The 20,772-nt window shown below is 45.8% G+C and overlaps 1 protein-coding gene across 11 annotated transcripts in view; it reads left to right on the top strand.

The window, feature by feature from the left end:
• The window catches only part of ARID1B (AT-rich interaction domain 1B), a 405,422-nt gene that overhangs the window by 370,305 nt on the left and 14,345 nt on the right, over window positions 1-20,772 (top strand). For 6 of the 11 annotated variants that reach the window (XM_079146755.1, XM_079146752.1, XM_079146746.1 and 3 more), the window contains 6 exons: window positions 790-899; window positions 1,632-1,790; window positions 7,612-7,821; window positions 10,567-10,771; window positions 16,116-16,254; window positions 17,142-17,314. In XM_079146755.1, coding sequence (XP_079002881.1) covers window positions 790-899; window positions 1,632-1,790; window positions 7,612-7,821; window positions 10,567-10,771; window positions 16,116-16,254; window positions 17,142-17,314 — 996 coding nt within the window. The remainder of the gene's footprint in view (window positions 1-789; window positions 900-1,631; window positions 1,791-7,611; window positions 7,822-10,566; window positions 10,772-16,115; window positions 16,255-17,141; window positions 17,315-20,772) is intronic. The other 5 variants (XM_079146753.1, XM_079146756.1, XM_079146749.1 and 2 more) reach the window with 4 other exon arrangements.

Raw genomic sequence — 20,772 nt, 5'->3', positions numbered from 1 at the left:
ATAGTTTTAACCTAAAAAATGTCCCTTAATATCTGTAAAACATGTGTATAAATTAATTGTCCTCTGGTGAACCTGCAGTGCCTGGAAGGAGCCGACTGCCTCTCTGAGTTGTAGAGATAGTAACTCAGGTGGGCTTTCCCCCCACAGTGGTGATCTGAGCTGGCTGTCAGGGGGCTGACGACTGTAGATAGTGTGCGCCGCTGGAGGGAGGCATCAGCCCCCTGCAAAGTAATTACATGGCCTTCCTTGCAAAAAGTCATTCCCTGCTTCTGCTTTTGAAGTCATTTGGGTGCTCATCTTCCCTTATTGTAGACTAGACCAGGTACGATAAATAAAACATTTGAATGAAGCAATAAGAAGTTTCGAATAATTTTGCAAACTATAGATTACTTGAATTGAGGAAATCAGAAGTCACTAGTACCCAGGTAGTAGACAGGCACACCCAGTGTTTGCTTCCAACCCCTGGTAAGCATGTAAACATTTGGCTTATTTCCATTTGTTGCCTACTCTGTTAAAACTAAATAATATTGATAATAAGTCGGCCTTCAGTCGTTTGGGTCTTGAACATACACAGTGATTGTTGTTTTTCTTTTCTTTTCTTCTCCTTTCTTCTTTTTACAAAAAGGATTGTATTCAGAAATAAGAATGTTCCAGGTTATTGTTTCTCTCTTCTTTTCTTCCTTCAAGGGAAACTCAGGTGTCCCGTGCCTTACTCAGTAACAGTGCTGGCAGAAGCACGTCTGACAAATCACATGTATAATCCTGACTCTTTCTCCTGTTTTCGATTAGCATCTATGGGTCTTGCAGATATGATGTCTCCTGGTGAATCCAAACTGCCCATGCCTCTCAAAGCAGATGGCAAAGAAGAAGGCACTCCACAGCCCGAGAGCAAGTCGAAGGTACTTCCTCCCCTGCACGTGGTGTGGGCACTGCCTGGCCAAAGCTGCCACGCTGCTACCTCTGCCCTGATGTTGGCTACACTTTTTGTTCTCTCGGTTTCTTCTCTTCTGCATGCCTTCATTTTGTGCAACATGTTCTAGTCTTTTCTTTCCCCACCCCCTCCATGGTGTGGAGCTGAAAGTTACTAGTTCTTATGGCATTAATTCATATTGGGGGAGGGGGTGGGGACAAAACCCACCTGAGAAATGCTTCGGGGGTGGGGAGAAGTAAGGGATCTTGCTTGGTTTTGACCCTTGCAGCCATTTTCTCTGCCTTCAGTTTGTAGCTTCCTGTTTGGGCCGCCCAGCAACAACAACATACTTAATATTTTGCTTTCCTGCCTTATTTGATAAATAAGGTGAACAGCTTTTTTTTTTTTTTTTTTTTTTCCTTTGTTTCATAAGGGGTAACCCATGCTTAGCATTCCATGTGAGCTTGAAGTAAGCATGGTGGCTTCGTGGCCTTATCCAGCATCCAGCAAACTTACCAAATCATACTAATTAAGAATGTTGTTTACTACCTTTATACATGTGTTTGTGTATGTGTGTTTGTATGTGTCTTTATATATATATTATGTATATATATATATATATATATAAATTAGTCTGTTAAACTGGATGTGCTTTTTGTTATTTTAAATAAAGTTTGCCCTACCTTTGTCATTTTTTTTTTTTTTTATTCCTCTACCACAGGATAGCTACAGCTCTCAGGGTATTTCTCAGCCCCCAACCCCAGGCAACCTGCCAGTCCCTTCCCCAATGTCCCCCAGCTCTGCTAGCATCTCCTCCTTTCATGGAGATGAGAGCGATAGCATTAGCAGCCCAGGCTGGCCAAAGACTCCATCAAGCCCTGTAAGTGGCTCTGGTTGTTTGTTTTTTTTTGTTGTTGTTTTTTTGGGGTTTTTGGATAATTAATTAATTCTACGTTAATGCTTGCTTGTTGGTTTGTTTTATAAGACTTTTTCTTCATTATTGATCCATGAAAAGGTTTTCTTTATAAATGATTGCATTAGTAATAAAATGAGTAGTGTTTATGTGCATTGTAAAAGTTGGTTTCTGGTAACAGCTGTTTGGTGAAGAAGTGCCTCCGCACAAAGCATGCTGGGCCTGAACTCACAGGGTGTGCTCCACACAGCTGCTCCTCCATTTACATGGGAACTGATGCAGCCATGGACTAAATGACACGTTTGGCCCAACTAAGTCTGTCCTGGGCTGTTCCATCTAAAACATTTCAAAACTGCCTACCTAAAGTAAACAAATAAATACTTACAACCTGAGTATGGTATGGCATAACATCAGCCCTGCTTCATTTTCAAATCATATGTCTGAATTAACAACAAACTTACAGAAATGTTAGTGCATGTGAATTTTTAAATTAATAATGTGTACCTATATTGCAATCAGTTGAGGTAGAAAAATGGTGTTCTGTACAAGACTGCTGATGATCTTGAGAACGTGTGATTTCCATGTGATATATAAATAACAAATGGTAATGTACATAGCAGGGAATTCTTTTAGCCTTAATGTTCTTCTGACCTTAGAGTTGGGCCTACTAAAGAAATTAATTCTGTGCCATTAAAAAAAGAGTAATGTGCTATAGTAACCTTTATTTTACATTCATATAGGGAATCAAAAGATCTCTTTTAAAAAATCCTTAACATGCAATTAGTTGCCAAGAAGGCTTAATTAACAGGCTAATTTTATAAGGCAATGTATTGAAGAGCAGAGCTCAGGAAAAGCGAGTCAGAGGGAAGAAGACTCTGGCTGTGCGGGATCTGGCAATCTAGTCAAAACCCAAAAGGAGTCTGCTATTAATTATCCGTTCACTGGGTTAAACAGATAGAGCTTGACGTGTTGAAGGGTTGGCCTTTCTAGTGAATGTCTGTGAAATTCACGAGGAGCTCTGGCACAACCAGCATTTGCCTTTCAGAGGAAGGAAGGGCACTCTGCTCTCACCTTCCCTGGAGATGCGTTTCCATTGCAGCCCAGGATGAGACACGCAGTGCTTCCAGGATGGGGGAAGCAGGGCTGAAGAGCAGGGAGAGCTGACTCCTTAATTTTGGTATCTCTGTGTTATTTGCTTTGAGCCTCAGAAGGCAGCAATATTGTGTGGGTTTTTCCCCATAATCCACCCTAATTATTTCCTTCCTCCCTCCCTCTCTCTCTCTCTCTCTCTCTCTCTCTCTCTCTCTCTCTCTCTCTCTCTCTCTCTCTCTTTCTAATAGGAAAAGGCATTTTGGATCTTAAATGAATGCTCTTAAATGACATGTAGAATTCAAGTAACTTTCCAAAAACATTTTGTACATTGACTCAAAGGAAAAATTTAAGAGGTGAAAAATAATAATCTTGAAAATTTCTGACAATAATTAAGAATAATAATTTCATTTAAAACAGACCATGTTTTATATTTAAATGCTCATTTTGCTACTCTCCAAATTACAAAGAATGACTGAGGTGGATATTAGCTTCTAGCTTGTTGGTCAGATTGTCTCTATCCAGGGAGTCTGTAGGAAAAATTTATCAAAATCCCACTTACTACTTAAATGTGAGAAAATCAAACAATCATTGACCCCATTTTTTGTTTATAATGCATTTACACTTGAAGTTGTGTATTAACTTTTTTCTGAATATTTCCACATTCATTAGTCTTCTTGTACCATAAATTGTTATATGTTTAAAATTTGACAAGCAGACTTCTGGCTCTGGTGCTAGATAAAGACAAGAGAAGCCATTTACTAGAGTGAAAGTTGTTAGATTCTTGCTCTGTAGTGAGCAATAGCCACTTTTTTGAATGAATTGATAATCCAGGAGGGGGCCTCAAAGGAGAGCATCCTGAAGGAGCTCAGGTCCCTCCTCTCAGAGCACTGCAAACACATGCGATTCAGGAGTGTTTAACTGCTCTTTCTGAGATACCATTCCAATTTGTGCTTGAAATTATTCTTAATAGTGTCCCTAATAAAGCCCATCTAACAGCAGGCCTGAAAGAGGCAAAATAATAAACCTGCTGTTGCTTTGACAGTGTACTATGGACCAACATTGTTTTGTTACAAAACATTCTAAAATAAAAATAAACATTTGTCCATACACATGCACATATACATATCACCAAGCATATGGTAAAGACTGTGAAAATGTAAATCTGCCTAGAAGGCTTTAGGAAAATGTACTTTTAGGCTTAATTAAAGTACATGCAATGAAAACATTTGTGGCACCATAAGAATGTCTTGCTGTAATTTTTCAGCAATTTCCATTCCTTTTCTTGCCTCCACAACAGTTTCAGAACAGTAGGATGTAATTTTCACAACACTCAAGCAGTGCTAGATGGTCCTTGGTGATCTGGAAAAGTCGCTGGTCTTTCTGAAAGCTGCCTGCTTGTCCTTTGCTGGGAGCATGGAGAGGGGGGAACCAAGGTGAAGATCTCCATCTTGAGGTTTCCTAGTAGCTAATGTCTAGGATTTTTTTTTTTTTTTTTTTTTTAATTTGCTTTTCTTCAGTACTGGGTACTGGGGAAGGAACCCAGGGCCTCATGCATAATAGGCAAGTTCTCCGCCACTGAGCTACCTCCTCAGCCCACGGCTAATGCCTTCCATAGAGAAGAGGCGCGCTGAGCCTGGGCAGCAGGGTAATAGATAACACGTGTGCTCCTTATCTGCCGAGCCTCGTTTCTCCTCCTGTCCTTTCTGTCTGTTCAGCCACCCAGATCCTGGCTCTGGGAATAATTTGACTGGTGAGCAGGCCTTGGGGTGGAGCTGTGGCCGCTAGCAGTGAGCATGGCCCTCTCAGCCTGCAGTCTTGCTGCTTGTGTACACGTTCGCTTCCCACCTTGGCACCTGAGCTCCCGTGCATAGGCTGCTGGAGTCAGTTTGTGGTTCTTATTTGAATGCCGCCAGACTTCACACTTTTTCCTTCCATTTGAGCCTTCATACAACAGATATCTATCGAGGAGCATCAGTGTGGAGGCCACTGTGCTAAGTGCTATTGATTTAGATTAAAGACAGTCTAAAGTCCAGTCAAAAGAGTGCAGTGAGACCAGCAACCACATACAAAGCAGTTTTACCAGCTGTGTACCGAAGGGCTGCAAAAGAAAAATGAAGTGTGGGCTGGTGGATTCAGACAGGCCTGATGTAGGCTAGCAAGCAGTCCCCCACAGGATTGGTGTCACCAGATGGAGGCCTGACTGTGCAGGTGCATTGTCCTGCATTATGGTGCCATAAAAGTGCTTTAGGGAAGATCTTAATATTAAAAATAAACCTAATAGAAACTTACCTTTATTTATTTTTCTAATTTTAGGAGAACAAATTGAGATAGCACAAGTTAACAAGGAAAGGTGAAAGAAGTTAAAATACATATATGCAAACTAAGCAGCTGATCATTACCTCAGGCCCGCTTCAGGTTGTGGGCATCGCTGCCTTCAAAAAGCAAGAGCAGCCGGGCACAGTGGTGCACCCCTGTGATCCCGGTGCTGAAGCAGGATCACAAGTTCAAAGCCAGCCTCAGCAACAGTGAGCCCTAAGCAACTCAGCGAGACCCTTTCTCTAAATAAAATACAAAATAGGGCTGGGGATGTGGCTCAGTGGCCACGTGTCCCTGAGTTCAATCCCTGGTACCTGCCTCACCACCCAAAAAGGAGGAACGAACATGTCTGCACCCAATAATGAATAGCCACTCCCCAGTATCAGTTTAGAGAGGACCAGGTCATAACTGGCAGATGGATCTTACATTCAGGATAAGGGTAGAACCAGTCAGAGTCATTTTAAATTGAAATGATTGCTTTTATTTCTCATATCTTTAAATTTAATCTCAAACTTTACCTCTCAGTTTTTCACAAGTGACATGAAAGAAGACATTTTTTATTTAATTTTAGAAGATAAGACTTTTTTCTTCGTGTTATTATTTCAAAACTTCACGTTTAGAAGACACGGGGACCCATTTTTTTAGTGTATGTCCCCAAAAGAAACGCAGCTCAGTACCAGCATGTCCCTGGCAGCAGCGTCCTGCGGGGACACCAGTGTCCTTTGGTGCAGCCAGTCTGGAGTCCAGTGGCTCTGTGTAGACAAGTCTCTCTTCCTCCGCTTCAATCCTTGGGTACAGTAGCACAGAAAGGAAAGTTCAGAAGCTTAGAGTTTGGACATATGTTGACACAGACTGGGCATATGTGGGAATGGACTCATATATATGGATATGGATGTATGTTTTAAGTTCTTACCTAAAATAATTTTTTGCCAAGAGTGGTGGCACATGCCTATGATCCCAGCGGTGTGGGAGACTGAGGCAGGAGGAATGCATGTTCAAGACCAGCTTCAGCGACTTAGCAAGAGCCCATCTCAAAATTTTTAAAAAAGGACTGGGAAGTGACTAAGTGGTAGAGGGCCGGTAGGTTAAATCCCTAGTACCACAAAGTAACAGTGATAATGATCATTCCTAAGTGACTTGAAGTTTAACGTCAACACTGAAGTCAGTTCTCAGAGATCACACTTTTTTATTCTGCTGTTCTACATTTTTAATCTACATCAGCTGCATCACCCATAATTATATATTTTATGTAAAGATTTTATGCCTTGGTAATTCTAAGGCTGAAGGCTTAATGCTGCCACCAGAATGGCTTTGGAGAGTGATGTGGCAGAGGCGAAGCTGTTGCTCTCCAGGCTCTGAAGGTGGCGTCCCCGGGCGTCCTTTCTCAGGGCCTGCCTTACTAAGGCTCAAGTCAAGAAATAAGGTGTCACAGCCAACCTCAGTGACAGTCATGTTATTGACACCACCACGCCCAGGTTTCATCTGTGTATTTAAAATTATGTTAATGCTAAATAAAAGGAAAAACCTAACAGGACTGTCTCAAATAGTGACTGTATTGCCAGTGACAGCCTAGTAAGTCCACATGAAAGAATGACATAACTTCTTCGATCCAGGGAAGTCTTCATTGAGCACTTGGCAGTAGTGTCACACAGTAACCCTAGCATGCCAAACATACAAATACACAAATCTTCTTGCAAGAGCAGAGACACAAAAGACAGGAAGGACATACAGTGGGGCTGTCCAGGGCTGAAAATGTCACCTGTCAGATCCACGGAAAACACCACAAGGTTGCTTCTCCAATTGATTTAGGGTTTTCATGAATGAATATACATATAGTTGTGGATGAACATAATACCTTTAGTTATTTTTGTGTGGTGCTGAGGATTGAGCCCAGTGCCTCACACATGCCAGGCAAGCGCTCTACCACTGAACCCCACACTAGCCATTATTGGTGTGACAAGGAGAAGTAGGAATACATTTAGTTCAGGACTCTACAAGATGACAATATTTTTAATTCACTACGCTCCTTCTCTGAGCTAGAACCTTTTCTTTCTAAAATTGCTGTAATACTTCATTGGAATGTTGCCTTCTGGGATTCAACGCTTATATCAAAATTTAAAAAGGGTTTTATTTATTTTGGTTTAGTTTTTTAAGTGTCTGAAAGGGAGAGTTTGGGCCCTTTTATGTAAAGTCAAAGTGTACTTCTTAATTAGGAGAATGTGTAGTCTGTGCCTGAACTAGTAGCCTTCATTCCTGACTGTCGTGTGATAGCGGTAGATCTTACTCCCGCCTCTTCTTGTTGTGGGCTCACAACTGTCTCCTCGCCTTCTCCCCTCCCCGCGGCCCCACCGCCTCCTCCCCGTGCTCCCTCTGGCCCTAGAAGTCCAGCTCCTCCACCACCACCGGGGAGAAGATCACGAAGGTGTACGAGCTGGGGAGCGAGCCAGAGCGGAAGCTGTGGGTGGACCGGTACCTGACATTCATGGAGGAGAGGGGCTCCCCTGTCTCCAGTCTGCCCGCAGTGGGCAAGAAGCCCCTGGACCTGTTCCGGCTCTATGTCTGTGTCAAAGAGATTGGAGGTTTGGCCCAGGTGAGAACCAACGAACAAACGAACGAATCAGGAGACATTATAGAGAGAAGCTTATTTAAATACGTGGAATCAGGGTTTTTTTCCTCACAAAGGAAAATCTAAACCTGTTGGAAAGTCAGCTTCCTGGGACCCATTTCTGGGTGCTAGAGGGGGGCAGGGGGCTTGGCCACCAATCCAGTATGGCCTCAGCAGCTCTAGAGTTCTCTGGAATCTGCCATTAGTTCATGTAAACACTTCAGAAGTGTTTGACAAATGGCTGAATTAATTCTCTGGGTCAGATATGAATCACATTGTCTGTTTCCCTCTGTCCAGAAATAAAGTCATCCTGGTAAAGTCACACCCACCATCTCTGGGCAGTGAGGAGACTTCTGCTGTGGTTTTCAGTACAGCAGGGGAGGCCACCCGGGCACAGAGCTCCAGAGGGTGCTCATTGTCCTGGCGTGCTAGTGCCCGTGGGTACTTGCTTGACTCTCAGAGTGAGTGTCCCCTCAATCTCATGCCCCAGGCACCTGCTTTGCTCACCCCAGCCCCACTATTTTTTAGTAAGGAGTCTAGTTATGTGGACAAATAGTGTCACAGAAACATGTAAGGGTACTAAAGCATGAGCTCGTGTCACGCTGTGGCCTTTGTCTTTCTGTATACCCACATGGTGGAGGGTCATTGGCCCTAAAGAATAGATTGAGGAAGCCATGTGTCATGACTCGTCCCAGCAGTTCAGGAGGCTGAGGCAAGAGGATCACAGGTTCACTTCAGGGAAACCCTGTCTTAAGATTTAAAAACAAAACAAAACAAAAGGCTGGGGAAGTAGCTCCGTGGTAGAGCACTTGCCGAGCACAGGTGAGTTGCTGGGTTCAATACCTAGTACCAGAGAGGGGTGAAAATAGCCGAGGAAACTCGTGCATAACAGGATGAAGCACCATGACGGGGTAGCCCGGGGACACTCCCACAGTTGGTAGCAGGACCAGGTCTCTGATTCCAAACTTGCCTTCTCCTTCCCCAGTAGTTCTCCATCCCAGTCGTTCATTAAAATCTCCTGGGGAGCTCACCCCAGACCAGTGAAATAAGACAGCTCCGTCCCTCCAGCCTGGTGGTCTAACAGTCACCTGCAGTCCCTGCACCGCACACCCCACCACGATGACCAGATCACTATCCAAGGACACGTCCTCTCGTCCACAAGTGTCCCTGAGGGCCTGCTGTGTCTCGGTGCTGCCATTCTGGGGGACACAGGAGGAGCCTTTGATCCTGGCCTTCCTGCTAGGTGCCTAACTGAGGCCTATGACAGAAACCTTTAAGCTTGCTCCAAGACTCATAATCAGATATGACACAGACCCATGTGAGGGATGGTCAGCAGAGAAAGTGACCCAGACGCCTCTCTTCCACCGCCTCCTACCCCACATGCCCCCTGCCCCTGGGCTCCTCCACCTGGGCTTCAGAATCAGCCAGGCCGTCAAACAGGTATCACGCAGCTGTTGTCAGCCTACCTTCTCGTGACCATCTCAGCAGCGCGCAACCAAATTGGATCTGCAGACAAGTACCTTTGCTAGCGTGCTAATGAGAGGGTTACTCACATAGCTGGGGCGCCCCATCTTGCTCTCCACTGAGTGGGCATCAGATGTGTTGGAAGCAGGTGCTGTACCCCCCACAGACCAGCTCAAGGCCTCCCGCTCAGGCTGCCCCAGGCAGCATGCTGACTGGTTTGGGGGCAGCCACAGGCCTGCTGTTTGTGGTCTTGTGTTAAGTGCCAGAAGAGGCATTTCCCTAAGCATGCCATAGTGGTTTATTCTGCACCATTTAGTACTAAGCGATGGACGTGAAGAGCCTTGTGAGAAAGGTGGAATCTAGAAATGCAGCCTTTCATGGAGTGCCACGCTCCTTAACCCTTCCTCATTCCTTTGCACATCAGGCATCCAAACACACAGCCTGCCCCAAGTCCTTTGCAGATCCCCGTGTGTCTGACCTTTCATAACCTGCTCCCGGGAGGGAAGGAGGTTGAAGTAGTGCCCCAAATCTCTATGCTGCACTGCAGGACCGTCTCGTTTTCTCTCCCTGGACCTGGACCTGTCCCCGTCCCCTGCCTTCTGCCCTGGAGGGGTCTCCAGCCTCAGGGGGGTTCGTCCTGTGCAGCACATACAAAGGTGTGCCCCGCCCGCACCACTCAGCGGGGGGCCGATGGCCCAGCCAGGGCACCATGGCACCATGTCAGGCTTTTATGTTGGGGGCATCTGGTGATGGGGACTCATCCACCCACCTTTGCACAGGTGCTGCTTCTGCCCACACCACAGGAAGCCTGCAGTGAGAGAGTGGTGGACAGATGGACATGGCAGAGTTACAGTCTCACTTTGGGAGCTCTGGCTGTTGGAAGAAAACACACGTGCATTGCACAACCATGCTGTTACTTCTAAGTCCACTCTTCGATGCCCTTTTGGCTTCACTGGAGATGGGGTGGGATGGTGTGAGCAGGAGTGCCCATCACTGGAGGAGCCCAGGAGGCACCAGGAGCCGGAGCCAGCCGAAGGCTCTGCGAGCGCGTGCCTTTCTGTCGCTATCAGCAGGTTCCTTGATGGCTTCATGACTGTGAATGCTGTCTGTGCGCTGCGAGTGGGAGTAATGAGCATTAGTTAAAAGAGGCAAATGAAAAAAGTCAACCAAGACATTAAGTGCTTTTTTTGTCTCCTGGCTTTAAACAAGCCACTTTGCTGCAAGCCAGTGATCCTGCTGTTCCTTCTTTTTTTCTTTTTTTGCTAGGTTAATAAAAACAAGAAGTGGCGTGAGCTGGCAACCAACCTAAATGTTGGCACTTCAAGCAGTGCCGCAAGCTCCCTGAAAAAGCAGTATATTCAGTACCTGTTTGCCTTCGAGTGCAAGATCGAGCGAGGGGAGGAGCCCCCGCCGGAAGTCTTCAGCACCGGGGACACGAAGAAGCAGCCCAAGCTCCAGCCGCCATCTCCTGGTAGGTGGCAGCGCTACAGCTGGCAGAGGGAAGCCCAGGGCACCAGAGGCCAGAGCTGGAGGCTCACAGCTGTGGGGACGGGGAGGAGGCGAGGTGGGGCGCTTGGGACCTTTGAGAGGAAATGGTGTCTCCCTTTGTTTGGTCATTTAATTGGGCCCCTTGGCAGAGCTGTAGGAAAGTGAGGACCAGAACTGGGATGTGCCCTCTGTGGTCAGTGCTTGGAAGGCGTCACTCTTTGGCTTTTACCTGATTTACTCAAAATGGACTGCACTTCTGAGCCACACCTCTTCATTTCTTATAAAAGAATTTTTAAGTATTTCATATCACTGTGTAAAGTGACCACCACATTGACCTGTTCCAATATTTAGCCCCCCTGCACAATACCACCTGTAGGTGGAACAGTTGGTAGTGTCAGCTCTTCCTTGTACATTAGCAAAGTGAAATCTGGACTTGGTTTTTGATGTCCCCTACCCAGCAGGTTCTCACTTTGCAGGAGTCCCGTGAACTGCCATCACGGCCCATTCATCCCTACTCCTGAAAGGGGATGGGCAGTCAGCTCTGACAGGGCCAGAGTCAGGACCCTGCTTGCGTTTGGCTCACCTCCACCCTCCAGGCAGAGCAGGTCCCATGCCAGCCTCTCCATCCCCGGGAGAGACCTGCCCTCTGCAGCTCTCCTGCTAGCCTTCGTTCTTCCTCTTAGGGTTTCACATTTGGAATTGCCCAGCCTCACATTCTGATGGTAAATGCAATATCTGAGGCAGGAAGAAACTGGCAGCATCCTCTGCTCTGGGCGGCCTTGTCACCCACATAAATCCCAATTCTGTTTCTGGCTGCTGGTCATCACAGAGGCCACCTTCAGCACTCTGTTGTGTGTTCCTGTCCCTGGGTGAGAGACAAGCGGGTGCCACTGCTGGTGTGACATGGCCTGTTCTGAGCCCGGCCGCTCCTGGGTGGTACAGTGCCAGGCACTTTCAACATGCCTGTCACTTTGCCTTCACATCAGCCCTGGATCTTGACACTGTTTGCACACCCCGAGAAAGCAAAGGCCAGAAGAAGCTACGTACCCCACAGGCATGTAGTGGGACCGCAGGAGGTCAGATGTGGGGTGTTTGACTATAGGTCATTCACCAGACCCACCAAATGCCTCTCAGCCTTTGTGACAGTGTCTTTGTAGCAGGTCAAGAGTTGACACCTAGGAGGCAGAGAAGAGAGTTGTTCCCTTTGATGATTGCCTCCAGCTGCTGTCCAGTGGCAAAGCTGGTGTCTACGGTTTGCCAGTCAACGAGTCTCTCATGAACACTCTCCATCCTAAAGTGCACTTGTAGTAAACATACCTAGATTTAGCCCTGTGGGTTCCAAGTAGAAGGAGAAATCCTCCTCTCTGACCCTACCCTTAAAGATCGTGAGCTTTTGTCACTTAGGGTGTATCTGGAAAATTGGGAAATCTAAGTTTTTAAATTGCACATTACATTCAGTTCACAGAATGAAAGAAGCTGCCTACAAACAGCTCCGAAACTATTTTTCAAAACTAAAAGCTCAGTGGGGTGCAGGGAACAAAATGGTGCTGTCTGCAAAGATCCAAGGGAGAGAGCATGTCCCCGATCAGTCTGTGCTGTGTGTGGAGATTGCTGTCCCAGCATGCCTCAGCCTCGGTACTGGAAGGAAGTCCCCCCATCCTGGAAGGTGGAGGCCTGTTCTAACAGCCGGCTCTTTTCTTTCCCATTTTCTGACTCTACTGCCTTTATGATGGCATTATGATTTTAGCTGCACAGAAGAGATTAGATTGTGCAAGCACCCCTTGACCAGATAGAGCTCCTTCCTGTGACACAAGAGGTAGCAAAAAAGCTTCCTGGCCTCTACCATGAAGCCAATGGCCAGCCGAGAGAGCACCTGCAGAGTGCTGTGACCCCACAAGACTGGCTAGTGGGTAGTGAGCTGTGTTGTCCCCACTTCCAAAGTCAGACCCTGCATCAGTTGACCATGCACCTATCAGGTGGCCTCCCTGGGTCTGAGACCACCATTAAGGAGGGTGACTCTGAAACATTTGTATTGTCAACGAAGGAAATCAAAATTATTTCTAACTTTTCTCCATGTCAGGATCTCATTTATTCCATAATTTTCAAACTGATTTTGAGCCAAAAAATTGTGTTCTTCGAAGTCATTAAGAACACAATTACAGTGGGCACACTGACAACCACCTGTAAGCTTAGAGGTCCGGGAAGCTGAGCTGGGAGGATCACGAATTCACAGCCAGTCTCAGCAACTCAGTGAGACCCTGTCTCTAAATAAAATATAAAAAGGGGGGGTGGGGGGTGGGTGTGGTTCAGTGGCTAAGCCTCACTGGGTTCAATACCCAGTATGGAAAAAAAAAAAACTCTCAGCACATTCAGGTAAACTGAACTAAATTATTCCCAAGAAATATTCTAAATTTTTGTCCAAATAGTCTCTGAACCCAATGAAAAAGTTAAATCACAGCTGGGTGCCGTGGCGCACACCTGTAACCCCAGCAGTTTGGGAGGCTGAGGCAGGAGGATCGAGAGTTCAAAGCCAGTCTCAGCAACTTAGCCAGGCTTTAAGCAACTCTAAATAAAAATATAAAAAGGGGCTGGGAATGTGGCTCAGTGGTTGAGTGCCCTGGGTTCAATCCCCCATACCAAAAGAAAAAAAGAAAAGAAACAGCTAGATCACTTGGCAATGTCCTAAGAACATTGCAAGTCATGGATCTCTGATATCACTTTGATTTGATGTGCCTTCTGTGCGTTTAGATATCAGTACAGTTGGTCACTGGAGGCATGACCCCTTTACCTCAGGGGCTACACCACATAGGCACATTGGACACCCAGGTGTGCTACATGAACCTGGGCAAGACCTTGGACTGTGGTCTGCATCTTCAAGCCACCAAGGGGTCGCCATTACTGAACCTACAGAAGAGAGCGCAGTTCCATACTTCAGCCAGGCGCAGGAACCACCAACCCAGGTGGCCCCTGCAGGCCAGAGGGAGGAGGGAGCTGAAGAGCTCTGTGGAAAATCAGGCAAGGAAGCTCTACATTCAGTTAGTAAGGCTGTAACCAAAAACCCATCCATCTTTGCTGGCAGGTGGCTGCCTGAATTTCTATTATTAGTTGACAGATGATGTCACAAAACCTGTCATGGATCCAACTAGGGAATCCTCAGTGGAAGATAAATGAGAAAGGGGCTGGGGTATAAACAAAGGTGCCCTCTGGTTGACCTCCAGTCACTAGACCTGGGACACATCAGCTGCTGTTCTCCCCGCCTCCTCCCTGCACCCCTCCCGCCAGAACTAGGGCACCGGTTCCGTGCTGTGTAAATTATCTTCCCAGCTAGGAGCCTGGCTGTTCTGTCTGAAGTGTGTGAATGTACTTAACCTTCAGTAACCTTTCCATTGTTTACTTTAGAGTATACATTCGTAGCTTCTGGCAAAAGGTAGGGATGTCCTAGACAGCTGCTGCCGCCTCTAATGGAGCTGCTTTTTTTTTTTTTTTTTTTTTTTCCCCTGAAAGGAAAGGAAAAACACTGGCAAGAGAAGATTCCTCCCCCACTTTTTTAAATTTTATTAGCTGTGAATGTGAATACTGGTAAATGAGGGTCCTTCTGTAAGCACAGCCTGTGCCATAAGGAGCAGCAGTCTCTCCTCTGTAGTCCTGGGGGCGGCCGGTCTGCAGGCTCGCCCTTCTGTGTTATAAGACTACTTCACTCTTTTATTATGGTGTACCTGCTTAATATGCATTTCCAGGGCTTGCCAAAGTCTTATTTGTAAGCAGTCTTCAATTAGTGTTTCTTCTAAAATACCTCTGTTAGTAGGTAGTCTTCCCACCTGTCTGAGAAATCCCAAGCCTCCCATGTGCCAGGAAGGCAGGGTGAACGTCTGGCGCACGGCCGGGACCACTCAAACCAAGGGCCAGGCAGCTATGATCTGGCCAGGGTGTCCGTGCGAAGAGACAGGGCTTTCTGCAAAGAAGCCATCTACGCATTTCCATCTCTGACTCCTTTATAGTTTACCCTGTAATCTGGGTACTTGTTTAACCTCCATTTCCTTTGAAGTAAAATGTGAATAACGCTAATTGTAGTGAGCCCTGGATACTTCACGGGAGAGGAAGTAGAAATGGTAACACGCCAAATGGTGTCCTTGCCAGTCAGCAATAATCCTGCCCTTGGTTCCGAGTTCCCTGATCGTGAACATCATGAGGGCAGGGCTGTCACCTTCCTTGTCAGTTTGCTACACTCAAGTGCCCAGGTGGAATATAGTGGGCACGTCCCCCCTGCTTAGTCAGTAAGTGGAACCAGTATCTGCAGAATGTCCAACATGTTAAGGACCATGATACATGATAAAGCTGGAGCCCTTGAAATATTTTGGTTTTCCTACAAGGCAGAATTAATTAATTTTTTCAAGAATCCCACTTGAGTTTTGGGGGGGAAAAAAATCTCAATTCTGAGCTTTATTATAATGTAATTATAAATTAAAGCAAAATCTCAGAACTCTAACAGCAACATTAAAGAACTCCAAACCAGTATGACTTGTGTTTTTTAATAATGAATCTGATTGTATACCTCCAAAACCAACTGTGTCCTGAGACAGTGCTTACACATCCAGGTGTTGAGAAGGTGTTAAAATAATAGAAGCCTCGTTGTTACTTTGTAGCATTGCTTTTCCTCTTAAACATTTCTCATTGCCCAAGACTGCAACTATTTTCTAATTTTTTTTCCTAAAGCACATAATAGTCTGTCAATTGATGGACTAAAAATTTTTTCCTGTTTTTCTTCATTTACATTTAGAATATCTCCAGCATAGATAACACGGGAATAAACATTGCTCTGCCTAAAGCCTTCTTTTTATTATTTTCTTGGATACTCAGGAAAGCAGTTACCCAGTCAAAAGGCATAAATGTTTTATGACTCAAAAATGAGGTATATTCCCATGTATTCTACTCAGAGAGAACCTTACTGAGGATGAGGGGTGTGGCTTAGTGGTAAGGACCTCCACTGCACGGCAAGGCCCTGGGCCGGTCCCCAGCTCGCGTGCACACACATGCACACTCTTTCCTCTTACTAATTTTCACTATAAACAATGTGAAGCAACTAATTTTACCGACTGTTGTCATCAATAGATGTTGGTACTGTTTCTTTTTTTATTTTACATTTTTTATCAATATATTATAACTATACATAGTAGCAGGATTTGTTGTTATGTATCCATACAGTATATTATTGACACTATTTTAATGTGCCTTATTTTAAATTCTTTCTTTTATATACATAAATAGCAAAAATGAGCTACTTGGTAACCTCTGTTTTCTTTCTCCGTTTTTCTCTTGTCTACCACCAGCTAACTCAGGATCCTTGCAAGGCCCACAGACCCCCCAGTCAACTGGCAGCAATTCCATGGCAGAGGTTCCCGGCGACCTGAAGCCACCCACCCCAGCCTCCACCCCTCATGGACAGATGACCCCAATGCAAGGTGGAAGGTATGTTCAAAGGACTGTGGCCCATCTGGAATCAGATTTATCTTTTGATTTTTTTTCAAGAGCAGACTTCACCAAATGAAGAAATAACATTTCTAGTGAGTTTTTAGACATTGATTATTACTAGCTTTTATCATATAATTTATTTTGGATGGTTTTTGCCTTGATAAATTTCAAGATTGGTTTATTAACTCCTATATCATTAAGCTTTCTGTTTTAGTTTTTTTTAGTTTTACCATTTTTTATTGGTACATTATAGTTGTACACAACGGTGGGATTTGTTTTTATATGTTCTTACATGCATGCATTGTAGCAACATAATTTGACTGGTATCACTCCCCAGCACTTCCCCCTCCCTCCCTACCACTCCCTCCATGCCCCCTCCCCCGTCCCTTTCCTCCATTGATCTCCCTTTGATTTACATGAAATCCCCTCCACCTATCTTCTCCTTTTTCCTCTTAGTTTCTACATATGAGGGGAAAAAAATGTGACCCTTGACCTTCTGAGTTTGGTTTATTTTACCAAATGGGCTCTAGTTCTATCCATTTTCCTAAAAATGACATAATTTCATTTTTCTTTACAGCTGAATAAAATTCCATTGTATATACACCACATTTTCCTTATCTATTCATCCATTGATGGACATCTAGGCTGGCTCCATAGTTCAGCTATTCTGAATTGTGCTGCTATAAAAGTGGATATGCATGTATCACTGTAGTGAGATGACTTGCACCAACAGTGTGAAAATGTTCCCTTTTCTCCACATCCACACTAGTATTTATTATTTGTATTCTTGATGCCTGCCATTCTGACTGTATGAGATGAAATCTTTGTATGGTTTTGATTTGCATTTGCCTGATTTTAAGCTTTCTTTGTTTGCATCTCTTCAGAAGCAGTACAATCAGTGTGCACGACCCTTTCTCAGATGTGAGTGATTCATCCTTTCCAAAACGGAACTCCATGACTCCCAATGCCCCATACCAGCAGGGCATGAGCATGCCAGACATGATGGGCAGGATGCCCTATGAACCCAACAAGGACCCCTTTGGTGGAATGAGAAAAGGTACATGCAGAGGGGCCCTGCCCAGGGGCAGTCGGAGGGCTCTCTTCGGTGCTGTTCCGTGGCCACCTTATCTGTCCGTTCAGAACCGCTGGATGTGCGTGCTGTCTGGTCGGCAGTTCCCACTTCCCCACCCTACTGCTGGTGTTCCTGGGAAACATGTTTCGCTTCTCGGTGCCTTATTTTCCTCATTAGAATTGGGACAGTCAGAGGACCTGCCTCCGAGGGCCTCGTGAGGATTCATTGAGCTCCTCACACAAAGCTGTGAAGGAGTGCGGGCACCCGTGGCGAGCAACGCGCTCGGCACCACCGAGCAGGAGCGGGGCCGTGCTGTTGAGCCAGGCGCAGCGCTCGGTGCTAGGTAGCCCCTGCCCTCAAATAAGTGACACTCCTGGGAGGAAAAAGCAATGAGGCCACAAATGGCTACCTAAAGATCACGATTGGTAGAAGAAAGGGAGAAAAAAGAAGAAAGGATAGCAAGGGGTAGGGGCTGTGAGAGGAAGGGAAGCTGCCGGGATGGTGTGGTCCAGAGGGCTCTGAGGACAGGGAAGGAGCCCCTGAGACCCTGCAGGACGAGTGGGTAGAGGTAGCAGGGGCCTAGGGCACAGCGAGGGTGGGCACTTGAGGCACACATGTCCACCAGGGTCCAGGCCCTGGGCCTTTATGGCAGATGATTGGATTTAGGCCTTCTGCCAGGTAAGGGGTGTTTTATGGGGAAGTGGCATGACTCAATTTTTGGTAAAAAAAAATAAATTATACATGAATAACTGACCATCTGACGGTGCATGTATTGAGAGCAGTGAGAGTGGAGTCGGGAGACAGTCGTGGGAGTCTGACGAGAGATGACAAGCTGCAGATCGTTGCTCTGTGTTCCATAATGCCTACAGATTGCACGTGGGGGCTGCAGAGCCCAAAGCTGGTGGCAGAGGGGCCCTGGGAGAGGAACAGGACAGTGAGGGAGCTCCAGCATCCCTGTGGCTGTGTCCAGGTGATGAGCAGTGGTGTGGTTTTGGAGTCCTGTGCACAGAAACAGTGTGCAGCCATGAGAGCAAAGAGCTGGTTAGTGGAGGGTGGTGTCGGAGCGCTCCTGGGGAGACCAAGGGGTGCCAGGGCGGGCTCCTCCTTAACCCTCTGACCCCAGCTGTGTCCACACCACGATCGTGGGCCCTCCCACAGCATGTCAGCTCCAAGCAGACACCTGGAAGTAGGTCATCCTTCCAAGTACAGCTGAGTCCTGTGACATTGAGACATGAAGTGAACAGTATTGAAAAACACGTCAGAAATAGTTAATATTTTTATGGAAGCAAGTACTCTGGGATCCCTTAATAATGAAGCCTGTGTTGTATTCAGATGTTGGGACACATGAACTTCTTGTTATGTTGTCTGAGTGGAGAGAAGCATAAAGCTTAAAGCTTTTTTTTTTTTTTTTTAAATTTTTTTTTTAGTTGTCAATGGACCTTTATTATTATTTTTTATTTATTTGTATGTGGTGCTAAGAATCAAACCCCGTGCCTCCTGCATGCTAGGCAAGCACTCTACCACTGAGCCACAACTCCAGCCCAAGCTTGAAGCTTTATGTTTATGGTTTTCACAAGTATTACAAACTAATGAAAAGAAAAATGAAGAATCCCCCAAATTTAAATATTGGGCATATACCTATACCAATTAACAATTGTGATTTATAATATTTCATTTTGATATTTCAGAATACTGTTACATAAAGCAAAGGTAATCTCTTCCTTTTCCTTTCAAAGGTTTCAGGGATGCTTATTTCAAGTAAACATTTTGCAGACCATGCAATAAATCTGTAGACTCAGAAATTCAAAAACTTCTTGCATGTTAAAGGTGGATATTTTCATAGTGGTACAAAAGGCTACATATAACATTTTGTTAGTATTTTTTGGTGTCTGTATGCCATTTTTAGACTCTGAAAATATGATGATAATATGGGAAAAAAAGCTAATGTCAGCAGCTGGAGAGGCCAAGGCAGGAGCATCGCAAGTTTGAATCCAGCCTTAGCAAGTTACCAAAGCCCCCAGCAACTTATTGAGACCCTGTATCAGAATTTTAGAAAGGGCTGGGGATATAGCTCAGTGGTAAAGTGCACCTGGGTTCAATCCCCAGTACCAAAATAATAAGAGTAGTAGTAGCAGTAATAATAGTAATAACAATTAATAGTAGTGGTAGTATTCAGAATCTGGCCTCAAAATCTGCTGTGAACCATTGCACTCTCCTACCTACATGCTGCTAGCTAAAGTAATCCTCATCTTGTTCCTTACACCTATAACTTGCCATATTAAAATGAACTTGGGGGTTGGGGCAGTGATTATGGGGTTACCTTGCAGACACTAGGTAGATAGGTCATGGGCCTCATCAGCCATGTAGACAATGACTAGAACAATCCCTAGTATATTTCACCTCACCTGCTGAAATACATTGGTATGTTAATACCAAATTAAAACAGATACACAGACACCCACAAGAAACAGGTTCCTTGACAGTCCTGTCCCTGTTTGAGCAGTTTCCACTCTTCCGTTGCCGTATTCTGTGAGGGAGCTTGGCAGTGCACTGAGCAGACCACTCTCAGTGGAAGACATGCTCTGTCCTGGCAGCCACCCGGCGACAGCTGCTGTGGGCACTGCCACCCATGGTGTGGCAGCGTGGTGAACCCGCAAGCCCCACGCAACCGGCCTGCCTGTCACCGCCTGCCTCCTGCTGCAACCCTGCTCCTGAGGTGCCGATTGCTGTCAGCGAGCAGAGCGTTGGCGTGTGGTCGCGGTGGTTACGTTGTGAGTCTGTTAATATCTATGCATGTAGCTGTACTTGCTTTTTTTAGTGGAATAGATCCACCCTCTGCTCTCGAGCTGGATGGGTTGGTTCCTGGTGTTTGCAGTTATGAACAATGATGCAGTGGCTGTTGAATTAGCAGCACTTGTGACAGTGTTTCTGCAAATCTGTCCCTCACTGGGATTGTTCAAGGGACAGGAAGTTTTGTTTGTTTGTTTTCCTTGACCAAATATCTCAGTAATCTTCTCCCATAAAATAAACTACCCCCAAACTTGGTGGCTTAAACAGCACCACTTCACTGTAACTCGGCTGTGTGGTAGGCTGGGTAGTTCTTGGCTCCGGGTGTTGTCAGCCAGGACACTGAGGTGGCTGCCAGCATCTGGCAGCCAAGTTGGGAGCTCTGCTGAGTGGTGTCTCCTGAGTGGCCAATCATTAGTGGCTCTGTGGAAGACTCCTGGAGCTATGGGCCAGGGACTCCTCCGTAGGAAATTGCTACATAACTTCTTGGTCCCTGTGACATCACAGTTGGGGGCCCAAGAAGATAAGATCCCAGAGGGAGCTTCCAAAAGGATATGTCCCAGTTGCAAGCATTTGCCTGTACCCATTTGCCAGCGCCCCACTGGCCAGCACTATTCACATGATCCAGCCCACACCACTAGAGGAGGGATTTCGTA

The sequence above is a fragment of the Sciurus vulgaris genome (assembly GCF_902686455.1).
Source record: "Sciurus vulgaris genome assembly, chromosome: 7".
NCBI classification, from domain to species: Eukaryota; Metazoa; Chordata; class Mammalia; order Rodentia; family Sciuridae; genus Sciurus; species Sciurus vulgaris.
Note: the sequence above shows the minus strand (reverse complement) of the source record. Positions and strands in the feature narration are given on the sequence as shown.